Here is a 22,123-nt window from a genome sequence, read left to right as displayed (position 1 = left end):
GATTTTGTCCAAGGGAGTCTCACTGGGGAAACTAAGCACTCTTAAGGATCGGAGACCCGGATGTCCTTCTGTGTGCTGTGAATATATGTTTCTCCTTTTGGTTGATGAATAATGCTGATTGGCCAGTAGCCAGGCAAGAAGTATAGACAGGGCTACCAGACTAGGAGAATTCCGGGAAGAGGCACTATATTCTCTCAAGTCCCATTGTGGTCAAAACCCCTGCTGCAATCTCTGGGTCGAATGAGAAAGGCCCTCATAGGTGCTCACATTTGAATGCTTAGTCATCATGTGATGGCGCTATTTGAGAAGGATGAGGAGGTGTGACCTTGGTAAGGAGTGTGTACTAGGTAGGGGTGGGCTTGGAGGTTTCAAAAGCCTATGCTAGGCCCAGTTCTCTCTCTCTATCTCTATCTGTCTCTGTCTCTGTCTCTCTATGTGTGTGTCTCTCTGTCTCTCTCTCTCTCTAGCTACAGATCAGGATGTAGCTCTCAGCTACTGGTTTAGTGCCATCCATGCCGTCATGCTCCCCTCCGTGATGATAAAGTGGGCTAAGCTAAACTGTAAGCCAGCCCCCGGTTAAATGCTTTCTTTTATACAAGTTACATTGGACTTAGTGTCTCTTCACAGCAATGGAACCCTGACTACCAGGCAGGTTTTGTTTTTTGTTTTTTTTTTTTTTTCCTGCTTTCTGCAATCCTAAATGATTAAATCTCGGCTTCCTTCCACACCTGGAATTTCACCAAACTGCAGATAATCTCCTGCCAAAGTCTCCCTCTGAGTTATACCTTTCAAAACAGGTGCAGAGAGTGAGTCTAGTCAAAACCCCGACCTTTGAACCCATTTGCCTATGGGCCAGGACCTGGCAGGGTCCTCCTCACCACCTCCACCATCAGTAAAATCTCAGCTCGTGGGTTCATTTTTCCAGGTTAAAGCTGCAGAGACATCACATCACATACTTGCAGATCGGGTTCAGCTTTCCATGATATCTAAACCAGAAAAGCGACTCTCAGAAAGACTCCCCCCTCCTGTGATCTCGTGGGGACCTCAGACTCTTACACAAAAACAAACAGCTCTTTCCATGGGGTCCTCCAGCCTCCAAAGCCCCTTCTCACATTATGAGGTGGATAATCCTCTTAACTCTTTCATTGGCCAAGTATTGAAATCCCTGCTCTACTTGAATTCACACTGACTGCTTGCTGATTGTAGACAGAAACTCTAAGCTGCTCTGATTAGAGACCCTTGACTAGAGAACCGCACCCTGCTCAAGTCCTGTTTTTGCGTTACTTTGTCTATTTAACCCCAGGTTTAAAAGTTCTCATCTCCAACCACCTAGAACGTGCTCTCAGTCTTAACCCACCATTTAATAATCCCGAAAGAGAAGCACCCTACCTCTACCCCTCCCTCTCTCCACCCTCATGCACTCGAACCCTGCCCCTGAGAGCATAGATGGGCGTTAATGATCCAAATCTTTTATGTGGAGAGTCATTATTTATACTTATCCTAGTCTAGAAAAAAATTCAACACGTGAACTCAGAAACCCGTGGACTAAAGATCAAAAGGGTTTACACCTGAGAAGCCCTAGGCAGAAACAGCTGAACAGCCAGAGCTGATCTCAGGGTCAGGGGTGGGAGGGTGTGCCAGGAACAACAGATACGCTACCAGCACCAGCATGTAGAAAACTTGTGTCTGGGTTAGTCTACAGAGTCAACCCTTTAAGAGTGGACTATCTGTACACAAACTGACCTCTGGGCTAGAAGGTTCCCCCAATAATCCTTACATGGTTTTAATCCTAGACCAATGTCAAGATGTGTGGTATAGGCTGAGTTCCACGGGAAGCAACATAAGAAAGAAGTTTGGGATAGAAAAGTCAACTAAGGGGCTGGAGTAATGAATGACTCAGCGGTTAAGAGCACTGGCTGCTCTTCCAGAGGTTCTGAGTTCAATTCCCAGCAACCACATGGTGGCTCACAACCATCTGTAATGAGATCTGGCGCCCTCTTCTGGCCTGCAGGCATACATGCAGAAGAACACTATACAAACTAAATTTTTTTAAAAAAGAAAGACAAGCCAAATAAGGCTTTAGAGTGAGCTAGGAATGTTGCTCAGATGGCAGACTGCTTGCCTAGCATTCATGAAGTCCCAGTAAAATCCCAGCTCTGGATAAACCTAGCGTAGTGGCCCACACCTTAATCCCGACATGGAGGTAGAGGTAAGAGGCCTAAAAGCTCAGTTTGAAGACACATAAGACCCTCTCTCAAAATAAACCGTTAAACAGGAAACTGTTCAAAGGCGTCGACCAAACAGAGGTCTGGGGGAGAATGGGCTGGCAATCGCAAAGAGAGGAGAGGCCCTTGCTCTTTAGAACAAGAGTTGTGTCAGTGAGAGTAGGAGAGGAACCTGGGTAAATGTGCCCACAGAGCAGGAGGCCCCCAGCCCTCTTAAAGCTACAGGCCGCCCCCCACCGCCAGGACTCAGCACCACAGTCCCTGGCCTCCTTGTTCTCAGCCTTTGTTTGGCAGCTTAACTCTGTCCTCACCTCCCCCCAGATCTGTTCCAAGCTCTCAAGTTTGGCTTCAGAGACTCCTGTCAGCCTCAAGGATGGTGACTGCCAACGCCATATCAAGTCTCACCCAGTCAGGCAGAAGCAGGTCAGCTCCTGCCAGGGACTCTTTCCAACTTCGAAATTAGAATCATTCACACATATGAAGGAATGCACACATGTGAAGGAAACGTGTGCGGTGCGCACAAGTAGGTTCTGAAGCAGATTTCCTAACTAGCCACAAACTTCCCACCGGCCGGGGAACTGGAACAGGGTGATATCACCCATGCTTCCTGGGTGCCCCGCCCAGCCTGAGACATTGCCTACCGCAGAGCCAACCACACCATCCTGAATTCTTTCTTTCCTGTCTGTCTCCTATTTCCTTCCTTCCTTCCTTTTGTGTGTAAAGAGACTACAGTAGTTGTTCTGAGAGTTCCTTCCCTGGGGAGAGTCAGGCAATGTCTTTACAAGACTTTATGTCCTTACAAATCTCAGATGACAAACCCAAGCGCAATCCCACCCACATTCAACCTGCGGAGTCTGTGAGTTTCTTGACTGACTGACTCAGGGAGCATGGTGAGGGGTCGCTTACAGAAGTGTGCATGACCCCAAGGCTGCCTTAGGAGAAGTTCTTCTTCACCCAGCATGGGTGACGGTTTCCCCCTCCACCCCCCAGATGATCTTTCTCTGTAATAGAATGTATTGTTAAAGCCAGTGGTGGTGGCACAGGCCTTCAATCCCGGCACTTGAGAGGCAGAGGCAGGGGGATCTGTGAGTTCAAGGCCAGCCTGGTCTACAGAGTGAGTTCCAGAACAGCCAGGGCTACACAGAGGGGAAACCTTGTCTTGAAAAGCAAACAAAAAGTACTGTTAACTTTAAAATAAAATGTAAAATGATCTAAGAATTTTGTAGGAAGCATCGTATTTCCCTGTGTCTAGACTGAAGATGCTCAGCTCCTCAGAACTTCATTGTCAAATCACAGCAGAGGTTGTTCCGGGTACTTTCTACGCAGTTGCCTCTGAGTCCTGGATGTACCACATAATGCCATCTTCCTTTTATCACTTCCGCCCACACCAGAAACCCGCAGAACATCCCAATGAGCTAGTGCTCATGTTGGCAGGGATCCTAAATGGCCACCTCTGCTTTCAAAGCCAATGAATATTCATTAAGTAACTATTCTGTTCGAGAAACAATCTCTTCTAGAGCCCCCTTGAGGCCCATTTGCAGGAGACAAATAACGGCACTATGGTAACTGCACAGCCAGATGGTGAATAATGATGGCCAAGTGGGGCTTCAGCTTCCCTCCCGTAACTCGTGCTTCTGAAGCCATTACACCTGCCCCAGCCTTCTCAGGCCTTTTACATGTGTATAACTTGTGCTGTCCCCGTGGTACACATCATCTAGGAACAACTTCTAAAGTCCGGTCGATAAAGTTGAGAAAGACTTTGTTCTTCAGTGACAGCTCCTACACCTAATGCGAAGCGATCACAGCGCGTGAAGAGTGAATCGTGTTCTCAGAGCCACAGAGCGGATGCTTTGTCCACGCAACAAAATATGCTGTCTTCCCTCTTAAAACCCATTTAACGCTGCAAATTCGTTCACAGCATTAGTTTTGTGTAGCTAGAAAGGTAAAGGCAAGATGGAGGAGCCTGGGAATGCACCACAGGCACTCTCTTTAAAGACACTTAACTCCAGCACTCGGGAGGCAGAGGCAGGTGGGTCTCTGTGGGTTCAAGGCCAGCCTGGTCTACAGAGCGAGTTCCAGGATGGCCATGGCTACATAGAGCCTTGTCTTGAACAAAACAAATCTATAGTGATGTCATGTACTTGGGCTTAGGTGTCCACTTTTTAAAAAGGTGTGACCTTCCACCAATCAAATTTGAACCTATATTTGCTGAAAGCTACCAACTTTTCATTTATATCATGGCTAATCTGTAAAGTTGATGTGGTCATGTTGATGTTTAAAAAAATAAATGCTAAAGCAGAGGAGGGAGGATAAGGATAATCAATACCAGAGAAAAGCCATATGGACAACTCCTATTGTAGAGTTTCCTAGAGTGTGCCTGTGTGTGTGTGTGTGGTGTCTGTGTGGTGTACATGGGGGATGCGTTGTGTGGTTGTGCATGTGTTGTGTTTGTGTGTGTGTGATGTGTTTATGGTGTATGTGCATGTGTATGTGTCTATGTGTTTATGGTGTGTGTGTGTTTATATGTTTATGTGTGTGTGTCTATGTTTTCCTCTGTGTGTGTGTGTGTGTGTGTGTGTGTGTGTGTGTGTGTGTGGTTTATTTCCCTACTATATCATTAAATTTCCTCTGTGGTTTCAAGCTTCCATTTAGAGATTCCCTCAGTCCTGTTCACTTCTTCTCCAGTCTGCTTTCCATGTCTGAGTTAATTTCGCACAAAAAGCATAAGCAAACTGTATGCTAGGTCTCAATGTTTATGAAAGAGTCTCCCCCGATTATTCATCAAAATTCCCTTGGCTCCTCTTGCCTTTTTGCTCTTGCATTAAATTTTAAAATCAAATTCTCAATTTGAAAATAAAATGCGGCTGGACATTCGACTGGCCTGGAATCACATTGAATTTATTTGGGGGAAAACTGATGCTAGGCATTGCTTTGTGACCCTGAGACCCCTGTTCGTGTGTATGTTTACATTGATTTATTTTTTCTTCAAAACTCTTTCAATAAAACCTCATGATATTTTAAGGGGAAATTGTGCTCATCTATTTGAGTCATTACTAAGCACTTTCTATTTCTGTGACCCTGTGTCAGTTTTTGATGGGAGATGTCCTTCTGTATGCTGGGAATATATGATTGATGAATAAATGCTGATTGGCCAGAGGCCAGCAGAAAGTATAGGTAAAGCTATAATTCTGGGAGAGGAAAAGAGAGGAGCAGCTGTCAGAGTGAGCCACCACCATGTAGCTGCTGAAGGAGTAACATGCTAGAGCATCATGGGTAAGCCATAGCCTTGTGGCAGTGCATAGTTTAATAGAAACGGGTTAATAATTAAGAGAGAGGTAGTCAGTAAGAAGCCCGAGCCACTCGCCAAACAGTTTACAATTAATAGAAGCCTCTGTGTGTTTATTTGGAACTAAAGGGTTTCAGGACCTAGTGGAACAGAAACTTCTTCAAGTTTTAAAGTCCTTAGGACAGATAAGGTCTAAGGTTCACTCCAGAATAATCTAGGTTGGACATCAGAGCCCTGACAACATTAAATTAAAAAGTTAAATCACCAGCCTGTGGCAAATCACTAAAGGAAGTACATAGATCCAGGTGTGTTTCAAAAGAAATACTTTAAAACAACGATTGAAATAGAAAAATGAATTGACCTTCAAAGGAAGTATTTTGACTGCTTTGTCTAATATCAAAACTACAAATGAATGTGGAACTCTTAATGACTAGGTTAGTTTTCCATAATGGCATTTCTATAAGAATTTTAATAGGAAGCACGTAAGGAAACAATGGTTTCTGTGATGTAACTTAATCACCAACTTATCTAGGGCAATACTATCTACAGCTGGCATCCCTCTGTAAGCCCTTCATATTGGCTTGCTTCTCTTCCACAAGCGTCCCAATTTAGGTAATAATTTATTCTCTATGTCTGCTCAGCATAAGGAAAAATTCCTAGGGTTTTCTGAGAAATCTTTTGCTATCCTCGTAGATGACAGAGGTAGACAGATATGCCACCACTCTTCTCCTTTATGCTGTCTGCTTTAGTTAGGGCCCAGATTGCTCTCTGGGGGAATCAGACACAAGGGTCAAGAGTTTGTGATGGGGGAAGTCTTTCTATATATTTCTCTTATTGGTTAGTGAATTGACTGCTTGGCCAGACAGGAAGTGACGTAGCTGGGCAGAACCAGGATATAAGCAGGGACAAATCACTCTCTTCTCTGCAGAGACCCTTAACAGTCGCCATGTGAGCTGCCAAGGGAGTTAGAGGTCTGGATCGTTCTCCAGTAAGATGAGACCGTGTGGAAATACTTAGATTAATAGAAATGGGTCAATAATTATGACAGAACCAGCCAATTAGAAGCCCTAGTCACCAGCTAACAGTTTCATAATTAATATAGTGTCTGTGTGTTTATTTGGGGCTGACGTGGCTGTGGGACCAGGCTGGCGGGCAAGAGTTCTCATAACAAGTTTGAGCATAACCCAGGCTACATCACGAGGCCTTTGGCACAAAGCAATGCATTTTCAGGCTGGGCACCTGGCTCCATGTTAGGGCACTTGCCTTATGTAAACAAGACCCTGGGTTCTATCTCTAATACCATCCAGACATTTTACCAATTAAAAACAACAGTGAAGCAAGGGCCTGGATTCAGTTCGCAGCACCCACATGGCTGCTGAACCCCATAACTGTAGCTCCAGGATATGTTATACCCTCTTCCAGCCTCCGAGTGCACGAGGCACAAACATGATGTACATACATACATGCAGCGCACACACACACACACACACACACTCACATACCACATACAGACACACTCACACACACTCATACAGACACACTCACACACACACTCACATACCACATACAGACACACTCACACACACTCATACAGACACACTCACACACACACTCATACACACACTCACATACACACTCACTCACACACGCTCTCTCACACACACATACAGACACACTCACATACACACTCACACTTACACACACATACACACCCATACACACACACTCACTCACACACACAATAAAAGTAAAGTGTTTAGTGTAATATGACTAACAAGATGGCATCAGCACCATGGCATAGACATACACACACACACACACGCACACATGCACACATGCATGCACACACCTACACAGATAATGATAATGTTGATAATGAGTTGCTTCTTAAAATGGTCAGGAACAGTGACACCCACCTTTAATCCCAGGTGGATCTCTGAGCACTAGGCCAGCCTGGTCTACAAAGAGAGTTCCAGGACAGCCAGGGCTGTTCCACAGAGTAACCTGTCTTGAAAGTCACCCACCCCAAAAGTAGAGCAATGAAGCAAATACATTCAAGGAAATGTTTTAAGATGTTACGACCAGCAAGGTGGTGTTCACATGTAATCCCAGAACTCAGGAGGCAGAGGAAGTTGATCTCTGAGTCTGGGACCATCTTATTCTGTATTTAGCAAGCTCCAGGACAGCCAGGGCTACACGGAGAAACCTGTCTGGAAAAAACAGAAACACACAAATTAATAAAAAAAAAAAAAAAAAAAAAAAAAGAGGCTTCATTGGGGGTTGGAGAGATGGCCCAGTTATTAAAAGCAGTAGATGCTCTTGCAAAGGACGAAAGTTCAGTTCCTAGCACCCTCTTGGAACGCATGTACTCCCATGCACATACCCAGACACAGAAATACACAAGTACAGAAGAAAAAACAGGTTAGATTGTTCTTATATGGCTCTATTTAATAGCATGAGAAAGAATGACACAGATGGAAATACTCTCAGGGAAAAAATGACTAAAATAGTAGGAAATTTGTATACCTGTCATGTGAACATCTTGACTGAGAGTAAGGCAGGCAGATCTGTGTGTTCGAGGCCAGCCAGGGTTACAGAGTGAGACCTGATGTCTGTGGGGGTGGGGAGGAAAGAAAAAGAAAGTCCAGATAAACGGTCTAGGCAAGAAAGCTTATCGGCATGGATAGTTTGGGTTCAGAGTAACAATCACCGAGACACAAACGATTTCTTCATTCCAAGAGCCACTGAACCGGGATCTTTCAAGCTGCTTGAGCTGGCTTGGGTATAGATCTGGTTAGTATGTAGTCTACCAGTGACGTAGGCAAATAAGATAGAGGGATGAAGATAAGCCGGGCATCCCAGCCAGCAGAATATCGGGTGCGTGGATGCGCAGAGGTCAGAGCATGCTCCATGCAGTTGATGACTGGGCTCAGGTCAGCGCAGCTCTTCATCAAGCCTTCTCTGGTGACTCTGCAAACTGCAGGAGCAGAGGAAGGAGGTCAGAAGTCCCTCCTCTGGGTGGTTTGGAGGTTTTGTTGTGTGTGCTCACAGAATTCTAATGACAGTTAACTTCTGTGGGGACCAGGATTCCAGGGCAGACCTGTGCTCCCTGATACTCTAGTCACTAGTCACACACATCAAAACTAAGCCTTTACTTTTATGAAATCCTAGGAAATTTCACTTTGGAGTTTGTTTGTTTGTTTGCAGTCAGGTTCTTTCTCTTTAGCCCTGGCTCTCCTGTAACCAGCACTAGAACAAGCTGGTCTCAAACTCACAGATATCTGCCTGCCTCTCCCTCCCGAGTGCTGGGATTAAAGGTATGCACCAACACACCCAGCCTTAGTAAATTTTATTTTAATGAATTTTATTTATTTTTGAGACAGGGTTTCTCTGTGCAGCCCACAGCTGTCCTAGAACTCCCTCTGTAGACCAGGCTGACCTCAAACTCACAGAGATCCGCCTGCCTCTGCCTCCCAAGTGCTGGGACTAAAGCACTCACAACAGCCGCCCAGTAGTAAATTTTATTTTTAAAACTCAACTCCATGACTGGTTCAACATAACTACATGGATTTTCTTTTCAATTGTAAATGTTATTATTTATATGTCTGCACATGTCAAGACACATGTGTGGGGGTCAGAGAACAGCTTTGTGGGGTTGGTTCTATCCTATACCTTTTTATGGGTTGTGAGGACTGAATTCAGGTCTTCGGGCTTATGTAGCAAACACTGTTACCAGCTAAGCTACATTTCTGACCCTCACATGTAAATTTGTGTGTTTTAGTTGAGTTGTAACTTATATATCATAAAATCTAGCCAGTTTAAGTGTACAAACCATGAGTGTTTAGTGTGTTTAGAGTTGTATAACCATTACCACATTTGAACTCTATGAAATTTTCTTCATTTTTAAAATAAACATTGTAGGATGGGCATGTGGCTCAATGGTAGAGTTCTTGTGGCCCTGAGATCGATCACCACAAAACACTACACACATACATACATATGTATAAACACACAGGTGTGTGTACTTGTGCATGGCATGTGGTGTGTGGCAGAGGGTGCTCGTAGAAGTCAGCCAACTGTCTTCTTTTCTTTTTCTTATACAAGCATAAGCATTATAATCTCTATCAAACGAAAAACCCTGGGCCTAGGGACACTTCAGGTAAAGTGCTTGCCATACAAATCCCCAGGACCCACATAGAAACAAGGCCACTGGCAGGATGGAGCTATAGATCCAGGGACTTCCCAGACTGCCAGCCACCAAGTTCATTCAGAGACCTTGTCTCAAAAACTAAGGTGGAGAGTGAGAGATGACATCCAAAGTCCACCTCTGCTCTCCACATGTGCAAACACAGGAGCGTGCACATGCGCACACACATCACACACACACACACACACATCACACACACACACACACACAAACACACAGACTTACAATGGTCAAAGAACTGCTGTCCATAGGATTCCTTGGCATGCTCAGGGGCTGCTTCCCAGACTTTCTTGATTCTCTCCATGTTTAGCTCTGTGTCCGTCATTCTGGTTCTGAAGTTCCCAGGTTCAATAATGCTGACTTTCACCCCAAAACTTCGAATCTCACGCCTGAAACGAAGGTACTTAAGTCACTGCCTTAGATGAAAATAATTCCTCTCTCCCCCCCCTCTCTCTCACACACACACACACTTATAACAATAGCTTTACTGCAGATACCAAAGATTTTAAAGGCTGGAGAGCCAAATGTAGTGTAACACCTTTAGTCCCAGCACTCAGGAGGCAGAGGCAGGCAGATCCCTGGGAGTTTGAGGCCAGCCTGCTCTACAGAGTTCCAGACCAGCCATGGCTTCATAGTGAGACCCTGTCTCACAAGTATAAAATAAAGGACAGAGAAATGGGAAAAATAATAGGTTAAACATTCAATAATTGGAACATGATTACATTAATCTGACAATCAATCTGTTCTTTTGCTTTAAGTTTTTAGTGTGTGTGTTCGTGTGTGTGTGTGTGTGTGTGTGTGTGTGTGTGTGTGTGTGTGTGTGTTTACCACATCGTACCTGTTGGAGGACAGGGTCTCTCCCTCCTGCATGCAGGTGTGCAAGGGTGGAATTCAGGTTGTCAGGCTTCACAGCACGTGACTTTGTCCACTAAGCCATCTCACCAGCCCCTAAGTGGCTCTTTTGACAAAAGCATGTGCTGCTCTTCCAGAGAACCAAGGTTTACTTCCCAGCACCCACATGGAGGCTCACAACTAGCCATAACTCAGGCCCCAGGGCATCCGACACAGTCTTCTGACCTCTACAAGCGCCAGAAATGGACACAGTACCTACCCCTACCTTCAGGGAGACACTCATGCACATGAAAGCATTAAGTACCCAGGAGGTGAAAGGTAGGGGAGAAAACAGCATTGATTATGATGCTACTGTGCTAAGTGTTTTATGCTCACGAGCTAAGCATGTTAATACTGAGTTCCTCCCCTCAAACATTTCATAGTGAGCAAGGGCTACCTACACCCAGAGAAGGAAGATGGCAGGCAACCTAGAAGAAGTAATGGACAGAGTCTTCCTAGAGCCTTCAGACAGAATGAGGCTCTGTCAATAACCCTTTCTTCAGATTTTTGACTCTGAGGAACTATGAGGGGCTAGCGATGTTTTAAAATACCACAAACTTTAAGCTACTTGGGATAATATATTGTTATAGGAGCCATGGGAAGCTAATGACTATCACCAGGTTATATTCAAGTCTCATTGTGGGAGATCTGCCCCTGCTAAAGGGAGTTTGTACAGAAAGATTTTGAACCAGGTGGACTACTCAGTGTTGCTTGACTGGAGGAGAGCCAGTCTTAGGTGAAGACAGAGGCTCTGTCTGTCACAACATATGACACAGGCAAATATTTAGCTTCCTCTCTGTGGTTCCTGAAGATGTAAAGTGCAGATAAAGGCAGTACGTAAAATAGCTTGGGGCTTGGAAACACAGCTCAATGACCGACGCTTATCTAATATGTAAGGGCCCTAGGTTTAAACCCCAACAGCACAAGAAAAGAAATTATTTTAATAGATGTAAAATACTTACAATGTGGCCTGATGAATAATAAGCACATAAAAAGGACTTATTTATTTGTTTGTTTGTTTGTTTGTTTGTTTGCTAGATGCTAGCGCACACCTGTAACCCCAGCACTGAGTAGGATGCTCAGGAGTTCAAAGCCAGCCAGCCCTCAGCTGCCTGAAAGCAAGGTAGAGGCCAGCCAAGGTTACCGATGTCACTGGCTCAAAGTAACAACCAACAAAGAATCTTAGGTGGCTCATGTCTATAATCTCAGCTTGTAGGAAGCCAAGATGGGCAAAGGGCCTTAGCTTGAGGCCAACAAGACCTGTATAGTGAGACCCAGGCCAGCCTGGGTCACAGGTGAGACCCTGTGTCAAACAACAGAGAACACGTGGGGAGTGACAAACTGGTAGTCTCTGAAAGGACAGAGTTCAGGGTCCGCATCAGGGAAATACTCAGGACTTTTGATTGTATTGCAGCAGGGCTAGTTACCTTAGTATATCCGAAAACGCTTCAACCCCGTACTTGGAGCAACTGTAGAATCCTCCAAAAAAAGCGAGTCTTCCCAAAGCACTGGAGACGTTGACAATCCTGCCCTGAGCCTTCTTCACCAAGGAAAGCATGCTCAGCGTCATGTGGGCCAGACCAATGAGGTTCACTTGAAAGACAGCCATGGAGTCCTTAGGTTGTAGCCACTCAAGGTAGGAAAATTCCGGGGGAATGCCTGCGTTGTTAACCAAACCCCAGAGTCCTAAAAGAGCAGAATGCAGAGCAAGACTTGGATTTCTAATAGAAATAACAACGACTTACATTGCCCAGTTTTCCTGCTGATAAACAACTAAAAATGCTACAGAAAAGAAAGTGGGGTTGAGACAAGATTGTCCACAGCCCAGGCTGACCACAACTAATGGTCTTTCAACCTCCCAAGCCTTGTGGCAACAACTGTGAACTACCTTGTCTAGAAGTATATGTAACATATACTTTATATATACACAAAGATAATAATACTAACACAAGAAAAACTGTGGACTAATAACATGCCTCAGTAGGCGAAATGCTTGCCAAGCAAGCCTTGATGCCCTGATTTTGATCCCTGGAACCCACGTAAAGATGGAGAGAGAAAATAAGAGCCGTAAAGTGGTTCTATCACTATGCACACCATGGCACATGCTTGCCCCACACAACAGTAACCAAGCCTAGTCCCGAACCCTTAGTCTCTACTCATGTTGCCAGTAGCAATACCTTTATCTTTCTAATCACAGAAGGCCAGTTTAGACCCCTGGGGTGGGGAGGGTGGGTATCAGGTCTCAAAGAGTTCTCAACATTCAGAACAGACTGCTCTGTTCCATCTGAACCTCTCATCATGAATCTGAGGGTGAGTTAGGCAGGGGAGGCAGGTTCCACAGAACTTCCCATGAGCTAACACACAGGTGGAGAGCTGCATGGTTCTTCCTTGAGGCTGGCTGTGGTCCCTCCTCAGGACCTGGACAGGGTTTGGCTTGGGGGGTTAGAGACAGGGTTTCTCTGAATAGCCCTGGCTGTCCTAGAACTCGCTCTGTAGACCAGGCTGGTCTCAAACTCACAGAGATCCCCTGCCTCTGCCTCCTGAGTGCTGGGATTAAAGGCATGTGCCACCACCGCCCAGTAAATAATATATTTTAAACGAAAAAAAATTGTAATTGATAAGTTATAAAAGCAGGTCAAGCTTTCTGGAAGAACTAAGAAATGAAATGTGTGCTATTTGAAGTCTAGTAGTAGAGAATGTGGGACAAAACCATTGGTCAGGGGAGTCATATGTGCTTATAATCACAGCCTGGGTTTCATGAGGCACTGTCTCAAAGAAGTGAAATCTAAGAATCTCTGGAACATAAAGAATTGTTTCTTGGGGGCTGGAGAGACGGCTCAGTAGTTAAGAGCACTGGCTGCTCTTCCAGAGAACCTGAATTCGATTCCCAGCACCCACATGGTTGTTTACAACTCTGTTACTCTAGTCCCAAGGTGTGAACGGCTTCTTCGAGCTTTGATGGGCATCAGGCACACAAGTGGTACAAAGACAGCCATGATAGCAAAACATCCATTGCACATAAAATAACACTTTTAGAAAAAAAAAGTAAGAAGTTTCTCTGTAAATTTATGGAGTTCTTTTTCCCATGTAACATTTCTGTGTAACATGCAAACATTCAAACATTCTCAAGGAAATGAGGCATTACAAAAGGTCGTGACACCTTGATTTAGAGTTAGTAAGCAGTAAGTCGCTGCTGCTGGGAACTATGCACTTGAGTCATGGAACATGGAGAAACCAAGCTGGCACTGGTCTAGAAACCTCATCCCTACTGGCTCTTTCATAGTTGTAAAGTGCTGTGCGACAGGAGAGACTTAATCACCAATCTTACCTAGCCACGGGCCCTGTGAACAATAATTGTGACTGGTCTGGCAAGACTTGCTCGCTGGTGGATGCTGTCACGAGAGTAACCAACCACTTTCTGCTTGGATTTAAAGCCCATGCTACAAGATGAATCCCTTACCTGGCACCATTGTCAGGGACAAAACATGTGGCTAGACAGGTCGTGGGCCCTAGGAGAGAACCTACTACTATTGTTACTCTGCTAAACAGGCATAGTGTTAAAATGATTCCTAAGAACTTACCGTTATACCCATAGATTAATGCATCGTCCAGCCTCATCAGAGAAGTTTCCATTTGTCACAGATGAACACAGAGACCCAATAAATGATCAGAGTACAAGGAGTGGAACTTTAAAATGCCCAGACTTAAATGAGACATCCATATCATACTCCTGCTGCATCATTACAGAGGAGGTGGTGGTTAAAATGGTGTAAGAACCAGGGGCAATGGATGATTACAAGGAAACAGCTTATTCGGGGCACAACAGTAAGGCTGTACACATGAACCAACAGCTGTGGGGACAGCACACACAAGATCTGTGCAAATTCAACCCAACAAAACTCCTACATGGAGAGAAGAGGCGGGCACAAAGTTCTACCCGTAGCAGAGGAGTTATTAGCAATTGGTAGCTGCTGGGAGTGTGGCACCTGGTAAATTGACCACACTCTAGTGGAAGGAACTTGTCTAAAAACATATGGACAGTTCAAATCGGCCTTGATTGGAGGAAGGAAAAGAGGAGGAGGAAGAGGAGAAGACACAAAGTCGGGTGGGTAGGAAAGGACAGGTGGATCTGGAAACAGTTAGAAAAGGCATGAAGATGATCCAAACACTATGAAATTCTAAAAAAAGAAAAAAAAAAAAAAAAAGAACCAATTGGTTTTTTTTAAGGCAGAGATTGGGACAGCACACACATCCAGACAAATCTCTGCACAACAGAGGGGAGGAGGAGGAGGTGGGCACAAGGTCCTACCGTGAACCCAGACACTATTAACATTGGTAGGTGCTGTGGAGCCAATCAGTTTTCTTCAGAGGCAGAGGACCCATGCACAGGAGCAGCTAGGCTGCACACGCCAGCTTCCTCGTTTTCTTAGCAGCCTTATCCTTTTGTCTTTATTCTTAGAAGAGAGGAAGAACATGAAATGGGTTTGGGGAGAGGCTGGGAGGAGCTGGCGGACAGCAAAGGATATGAAAAATATTGCATGAAATCATCAGAGTGAATTTTAAAATGAAAACAGATAAAAATCACTATATTGGATTTTTTTTTAAACAGGAAGAAAGAAAAGGGACAGTTCTTCAAGTGACAAAGTGTTTTGAAGGCTGTTTTTGGCATGTATACACTATGCAACTTTGAATATTCTGCCTAAACAAATTAAAAGTGAAAATATTTCTTTGTACCTCTGTTCCCAACTCGTTCCTTCACCCACTGAGTGGCTGCCACAATACTCTCTGTCTTGGTGACATCAAGGATCACTGTCTCCAGCCTGTCTGATGTCCTGTTCCTCAGCTCCTCGGCTCCCTTCTCTGTCAGACATGCAGCCAGCACCCTCATGCCTCTCCTGTCCAGCTGTCTGGCCAGCAGGTTTCCAAAGCCCGAGTCGCAGCCCGTGATGAAGACATACTTGTCTTGGAGATGGCTCACCACCTGACTCTCACGGTACCAACGCAGAAGGTGGTAAAGGCCCACAAGGGTCACCAGATAGAACCACATTTTGAGGGAAAGACCTTGAATAGAAAGAGAATAGATTTTTGTCATGGATAGCTTTGGATATATGTAGTTTAGCAGAAGTGTGCTTGCACCAGCCCGGAGCTTGATTGCCAGTAAGAAAAACAGAGTGCAGTGCAGGGCAACAGATACCATAACACAAGGTATATACCCAATGCCAGGTGTTGAGGCATACGCCCATGGTTCCAGTATCGGGAAGGTGAAGGCCAGAGCATTAGCTATGTGTCAAGCTTCAGGCTATCCTTGGCTATGTGAGGCCTATCTAAGAAAGAAGAAAAGTCATGCATGCTGCCAAGAAAGACTCCTAGCTTTGTCTCCAAAAAGGGGTGGTGGGGTGGCTGGAGAAGTGGCTCAGCTGTTAAGGGTACTGATCATTCTTCCAGTGGACCCGGATTCAATTCCCAGCACCCACTTGTCAGCACACCATTTATAACGCAGTCCCTTCTGGTCTCTGAGGGCACTGTGTCACATGGTGCACAGGCATTCATGCATGCAGGCAAAAACACATACCATACACATACACATAAAATGAAGGTTTAAAAAAAAATTAAGGATCTTGGCTGGGAGTTGGTGGTGCACACCTTTAATCCCAGCACTTGGGAGGCGGAGGCAGAGGCAGAGGCGGGGGCGGAGGCGGAGACCAGAGGCAGAGGCAGATCTCTGTGAGTTTGAGGCCAGCCTGGTCTACAGAGTGAGTTCTAGGACAGCCTCCAAAGCCATAAAGAAACCCTGCCTCAAAAAAAAAAAAAAAAAAACAACAAAACAAAAGAGAGAGAGAGGTATGTATGATTAAGATCTTACAAAGTTATGACGTGAAGCTGAAGAAATAGTAAACCCTTGAGACAGGAGAGAAGTTTGGAAGGGTTAGGAGGTGTGCCCTTGCTGGAGGAAGTGTGCCCATGCCAGGCCCAGTCTCTTTCTGTCTATCCACTTACAGATCAAGATGTAAAGCTCTCAGCTAATCCTCCAGCACCTTCATGCTGCTCTGCTCCCGCCACGATGACAATGGACCAACCATCTAAAACTATAAGCAAGTCCCCAATTAAATGCTTTCTCTTATAAGAGCTGCCTTGGTCATGGTGTCTCTCCACAGCAACACAGCAGTGACTGAGAGAATGCAATGACATGTAATATCTCAATAGTTGCTTATTATTTTGCTTGTCTTCAGTGGCAGACGCAGAAAGAGCTGCCTAGACGTATGGAAACTTTAGAAAGAGGAACAGTTGGAGATTTTTCCATGGTATTTCGAACCCCATGTACAAAAGCACAGATCCTTCGAAAAACGACCAAGCATCTCACGGCTGCTTAGGGCCTGGGACTGCAGCTTGTCGGGTAGAGAGAGAGCTTGCACAGCCTATGTGTGTGAAGCCCTGAGTTCAATCCCGAGCAAGTTGATAAACAAATAAACTGATTCGCACCACCAAAGCTCAACCGAAGCAAAGGCACAGGAGGTTAAACAATGAAGGAAGGACTGAGTGTGGTGGCACAAGGTTGTGACCTGGCTTAGTCGAAGCTCAGACCAAAGGACTGCAGATCCAGTGCTGACAATTTAGTGAGGCCCTGCCTCCGGAATAAAAGCTGTCTGCAGTGACGGCAAAAGCAGCAGTAATCCGAAAGGACACGTTCCGGAGGCTCTGCATGGCTTTGATAAGAGGGTGAAGAGCAGGGAAGCTCACGGTGACCCCATGGGCAAGTAGGCTGATAGTGCAGCGCAGACCAGGAAAATGGGAAGCAGGAACTTCGCAACCCGACCATTCCATAACACAGCTCTGGCAAACATTGTCAGCGTCTTCCCTCGTGTCCTCTTGCCCAAGCTGATGGGCATTTTCTTAGCTCTCTCCTCCCTTCTCTTGGCTCCCATAAAATTATCCCTAGCTCTACTGTTCTCTGCTCTCTTGGCCCTTGCCAGCTTCTTTCCTTCTGCTCCGTTTTAAAAGAATATTTGCATCCTGACCTCCTTCTCTGTTCTCACTGGACATGTTCTTATTTGGTGACCCTGGTTGTCATCCCGACCCAAATTCAAGTGACCCCAAAGCTCTGATTTCAACCCAGATCTCTCTCCTGGCATAGAGCCTCCAATTTCCAATGGCCTGCTGAACACCTGCCACCTGGGTCCATCTAACGTTTTGTAAAGTTAGAGCTCTTGCTTTAGAAGTAGGTTCTGTGCTGGCTACTAAAACTAGAGGCTCATAAAGTGACCATGATTCTGAACTCTCAGAATTTAAACCTTGGCTTTCTGGTGGTTTATTTGTCTAAGTGATAGGCTCAGACTCAAGACCTCATACATGCTAGGCACTACCACCGAACTGCATACCCCAGCCCTAGAATTCATGGTCTTGCTAGAGAAAACAGATAGCAAACATAGAGTATACCCAAAATGCAGCATCCACTAATACCACTGGATACTGTGTGAAGGCTAGGGAAGAAAACAAAAGGCACTTAAGGGTCCATCAAAGTAAGACCTTGAACTCAACCCGTTCAAATCGAAGTAATTATGATTTGTGACAATCTGGTCTTCCTCCTGTTTTTTATGTCTGTATATGTATCCTCAATCTGTATGTCTACCTCGTAAATATTTAACACGCCTACTCAGTAAATATTTAACACACTTATCAGTACTTACAAGGTTCAAGAAAATCCCCTTCTACCCAGTTACCCTAATCCACGATGTGGTAATCATTTTAATCCCTTTCCTCCTCCTCCACCCACATGTAGGCAATATTAATTCTGCCTCCTTAAGTTGCCATACCCCGTCCCACCATCTCCAATTACTGTGAATCGAGAGTTGGAGGCAAGTATAAGCAATATAGGCAGAAAACAACATGGCCGCCCCACTGTCTTCAGAAAAATCCAAATTTCTTTGAAAAGAGCAGAGTTCGATATTGTGTTTCAGTTTAAGTCTAATGATCCTTTATTTTAGGCAACCTTCAGGGAGAGGGCTAGAGCTAAGGCATAAGTACCCAATTACTCAATAAAAGTCTAGCATGTTAATTTATAGGTAAGCTTTAAGATGTTCAGTTTTCTATACTACACCTGTGACATAGATTAAAGCATACTTGCAATGTTGTATTATGAATGTTTTGTTGGCTTTTGTGGCCATCACTTGCTTTGGGCTTAAGGAAAATATCCCTGTAGGGTTAAACTAAAACTTTCCTCATTAAACAAATATAGCATTTGTAACAGCAAACTCCACTAGTTTTCTGTAATATTATCAAATTTAAGCTGAATGTGGCCTTGAGACATCTAGGTATTATGGTCCTGTGTCCATAAAACACATTCTCCTATCTCTGGTCCTTATCTTACAAAAAAGGAAATTAATGTAAGAACCCTCCACCTTTTCAAAGAACTTATTTCAATTAATATTCTCACTCCCAAAATTTCTCATCAAATATTGGCATGATTGGCATTCTTATTTTATTTTGATGAAGCTGAATAAAAGTGAAGGATAAATACCTTTTAATGTCACCATCCTTAGCTTGCATGCAGTGTTTACACCTTGCGGCCTTTTTAGAACCACTTCTCACATTGCTGTATCTTGAAATGCGTCTGTACAGAACTACTAGCAGACTCCTGAATGTACCATGCCCTTTGTACTTTTATGTCTGTATTTCTACACCAGTCTTATTATCTCAGGGAACTGATGGGGGTTGTCCTTCTGTATATATGTTTCTCTTATTGGTTAGTGAATAAAACACTGATTGGTCGGGCAGGAAATATAGGCAGGGATAGGAGATGAGGAGAATTACTGAAAACATAGGCAGACAGAGTCGTTGTGTAGAGCCTAGGAAGAGAGTGTGCTCTGGGTGTTCTCCAGTAAGCCAAGACCATGTGGAAATACATAGATTGATAGAAATAGGTTAATAATTAAGACAGAGCTAGCCCATAAGAAACCCAAGCCAACGGACAACAGCTTCATAATTAATGTTAAGTCTTTGTGTGCTTATTTGGGGCTGATATGGCAGCGGGACTGGCTGGGTCTGGAAATAACCCTTCAGCAAGGAATTGTGTGAATAGAGGGTTGAGAATATGGTTCAGGGCTTAGGAGTGCCTGCTGCTCTACCACAAGACCCAAGTTCAGATCCCAGCAACCATGTTGGGCAGTTTAAAACTGCCTGAAACTTGAGTTCCGGCAGCTCGGATGCCCTCTTTCTGGACTCCTTAAACATATGTGATAGCCACAAAAATCTGTAACATAAGTTTAACAAAAGTTTTAAAGTTTCTAGCTGCACCTATAACACTTTATGTGCCTGTTGCCCCTGTGAGAATAACCCACTTCCTTGGACACACAAACCATGATGTCATTAACATTTTTCTCCCCAGACCCTACCTTCATGCCCACCATAGATTGTGATAGTATTATCTGCAGAGGCAGACCAACAGGCTAAACAGATATAGATATGTGGAAGGTGATTGCCAGGGGCATGGGCTCACATAATTGTCCAGGCCGAGAAGTCTCCCCACCGGGTATCCGTAACCGAAGTCTCTGTGGTGCCAGTAAGAGGCTAATTCCAAGTGAGAATCTGCAGAAACCGAATCTGATTACCTAACCCTTAGGGTAAAGCCAAAGGGTGCTGGGAGACACAGGGTGGGTCCTAGAATACAAAGGCCTGCCAGTCTAGTAGCCTTCTGCCTTTGAGGACAGAGTTAATGTGTTCTAGGGTTAGGAAAGAGAAAAAGCACCTTTCTGCTGTGCTGTTCCCTCTGGCCCCTTAGATGATTGGATGGTGCCTGTCCACAGGGAAGGTGGACCTTCCCATTCAGACTAGCATTCGCTGATGTCCTCTTCAAATACCCTCATAGACACACCTGGAAAGGGTGTTCTACCAGTTGCTACTCTCATATGCTTCACTTGACTCTAGGTTACATAAAAAACTGTTACACATTTATTCATTAACTGCTTGCAGACTAAGTGAACAAACAGTTTGTCTGGTAGGTTTAGGAGACTGGGATGGTTAAAATGCTAGGTTGGACCAACCTAAGCAATGTTACGAGTCTCCTCCCCAGAGCCTCCAAAATATTAATAATTTTAAAACAACATGAGAACTAAAAAAATATTTAAAAAGCCATACTTCCCAAAAACACACAAACTAACGCTAGAAATTGAACTAAAAAGAAATCCAAGTGACAGATGACCCGGTCTGCAGATCTTAAGAAAAGAGGCTTGTGAGTGATTAGATATTAGTTCCCAGATGTTATCATCAGATAGTGTAAGGCTTGAAAGGAAATCACAACGGAAACAAAAAAGTGGCAATACTGCCTCCCAGTGGCCTCCGTCGTAAAGGCCGCTACCCCAGGGCCCTTGTAAAATAAGTAATTTATGCATGGATATTCAGACAGTCCTGTTTCTCTCTTCCATCAGCACCCCTTCAACCATACCCTTGGTGAGGAAATTTGAGACTTAAGACCTCTTTATATTGCCTGTCTCTTGAATAAACCCTCTCGAAACAGCCCTTGCTTAGGTGATCGACGTATAAATGAATCCTGGCTCCCGGAAGATTCTCTTTATGCCGAGCCTGCAGTATGTCTCTTACTACTTCCTTCTCTAACAGCCTCTCTTCACTGGACCACTCCTAAAGGGGTAGGGGACACTCTTTCCAAGTCATTTTAATCCTCCATGGATACACCCCAAAGTATTAAAAGTACCTTGTTAGTTGCTTTTAAAATATTTTTTGTTGTTATTCATATGATTTTTGCTTGTTTTGAGACAAGGCCTCCCTGCCGGCTGGGAAGTTAGTAGACCACACATGCCTTGAACTCACTGGAATCCTGTGACTGCCTTCTGAGAGCTGGGATTGAAGTTTTGTACTGCCACCCAACTGGTTGGTTGGTTGGTTGGTTTTGGTTTTTCAGGACAGTTTCTCTTTGTAAGTACTGGCTACCCTGGAACTCACTTTGTAGACCAGGTTGACCTCAAACTCACAAAGACCCTCCTGCCTCTGCCTTCTTCGGAGTGCTGGGATCCAAGGCATGTACCACCACGCCCAGCTGTTGGTTTGATTTTTAAATCTCAGTTTAGTGACTTTACATTAATTTAAAAGTCTCGAGGAACACAACCAGACACGGAATGAAGCTGACACAGGAAGACTGGAAACCCAAGGCCAGTCCAGCCTGGGCTTAGCCTAGAGATCTTAAAATTAGGGCAGAAAAGAACAAAGCAAAGAACAAAAGCAGTCTGGGAAGGTGGCACACACCATTTCAGGAAGGAAACCTGCAATGCTCTCTTGATGTGATAGTTGGAGCTGAGAACCCTGTCAACAAAATACACCTTACACAAATAGGATATGGGGTTAGGAAATGAGCTGTGTTTTGTGAAAGCTACGAGGTCTCTCAGGATATTCAAGTGCGTAAACTCTGCAGAGGCCATTTTGGCCACTTTGGAACCAGAATTGGGAGGCCACTTTTGGAGTTAGGTTATTAATTTACTAAAAATCTTTTTGTCTCTTCTCGCTCTT

General features: G+C 44.6%; 2 protein-coding genes across 2 annotated transcripts in view; one reads left to right on the top strand and one right to left on the bottom strand.

Annotated features, from left to right (window-relative positions):
• Positions 1–22,123, top strand: part of Zbtb39 (zinc finger and BTB domain containing 39) — a 161,047-nt gene that overhangs the window by 107,110 nt on the left and 31,814 nt on the right. The gene's annotated exons all lie outside the window — the stretch shown is intronic.
• On the bottom strand, positions 8,271–15,660 carry Hsd17b6 (hydroxysteroid 17-beta dehydrogenase 6). Its single transcript, XM_051176091.1, has 4 exons — positions 15,344–15,660; positions 12,037–12,295; positions 9,944–10,107; positions 8,271–8,488 (listed from the first exon to the last, which is right to left on the bottom strand). The coding sequence occupies exons 1-4, from the start codon at positions 15,654–15,656 to the stop codon at positions 8,271–8,273; spliced, it is 954 nt and encodes a 317-aa protein (XP_051032048.1). The 5' UTR covers positions 15,657–15,660.

The sequence above is a fragment of the Phodopus roborovskii genome, unplaced genomic scaffold (genome assembly GCF_943737965.1).
Source record: "Phodopus roborovskii unplaced genomic scaffold, PHOROB, whole genome shotgun sequence".
NCBI lineage: Eukaryota > Metazoa > Chordata > Mammalia > Rodentia > Cricetidae > Phodopus > Phodopus roborovskii.
This window is presented reverse-complemented; position numbering and strand designations above follow the sequence as displayed.

Bases quoted from the DNA above. Each gene is read 5' to 3' on its own strand.
- Hsd17b6 (XM_051176091.1), bottom strand. From the start codon at position 15,656: ATGTGGTTCTATCTGGTGACCCTTGTGGGCCTTTACCACCTTCTGCGT. The intron at 12,296-15,343 runs GTACAAAGAAAT...CTGCTCTTTTAG, and splicing joins GGAACGAGTTGGGAACAGAG to GACTCTGGGGTTTGGTTAAC. The intron at 8,489-9,943 runs GTAAGTCTGTGT...CTGCTCCTGCAG, and splicing joins ACAGCAGTTCTTTGACCATT to TTTGCAGAGTCACCAGAGAA.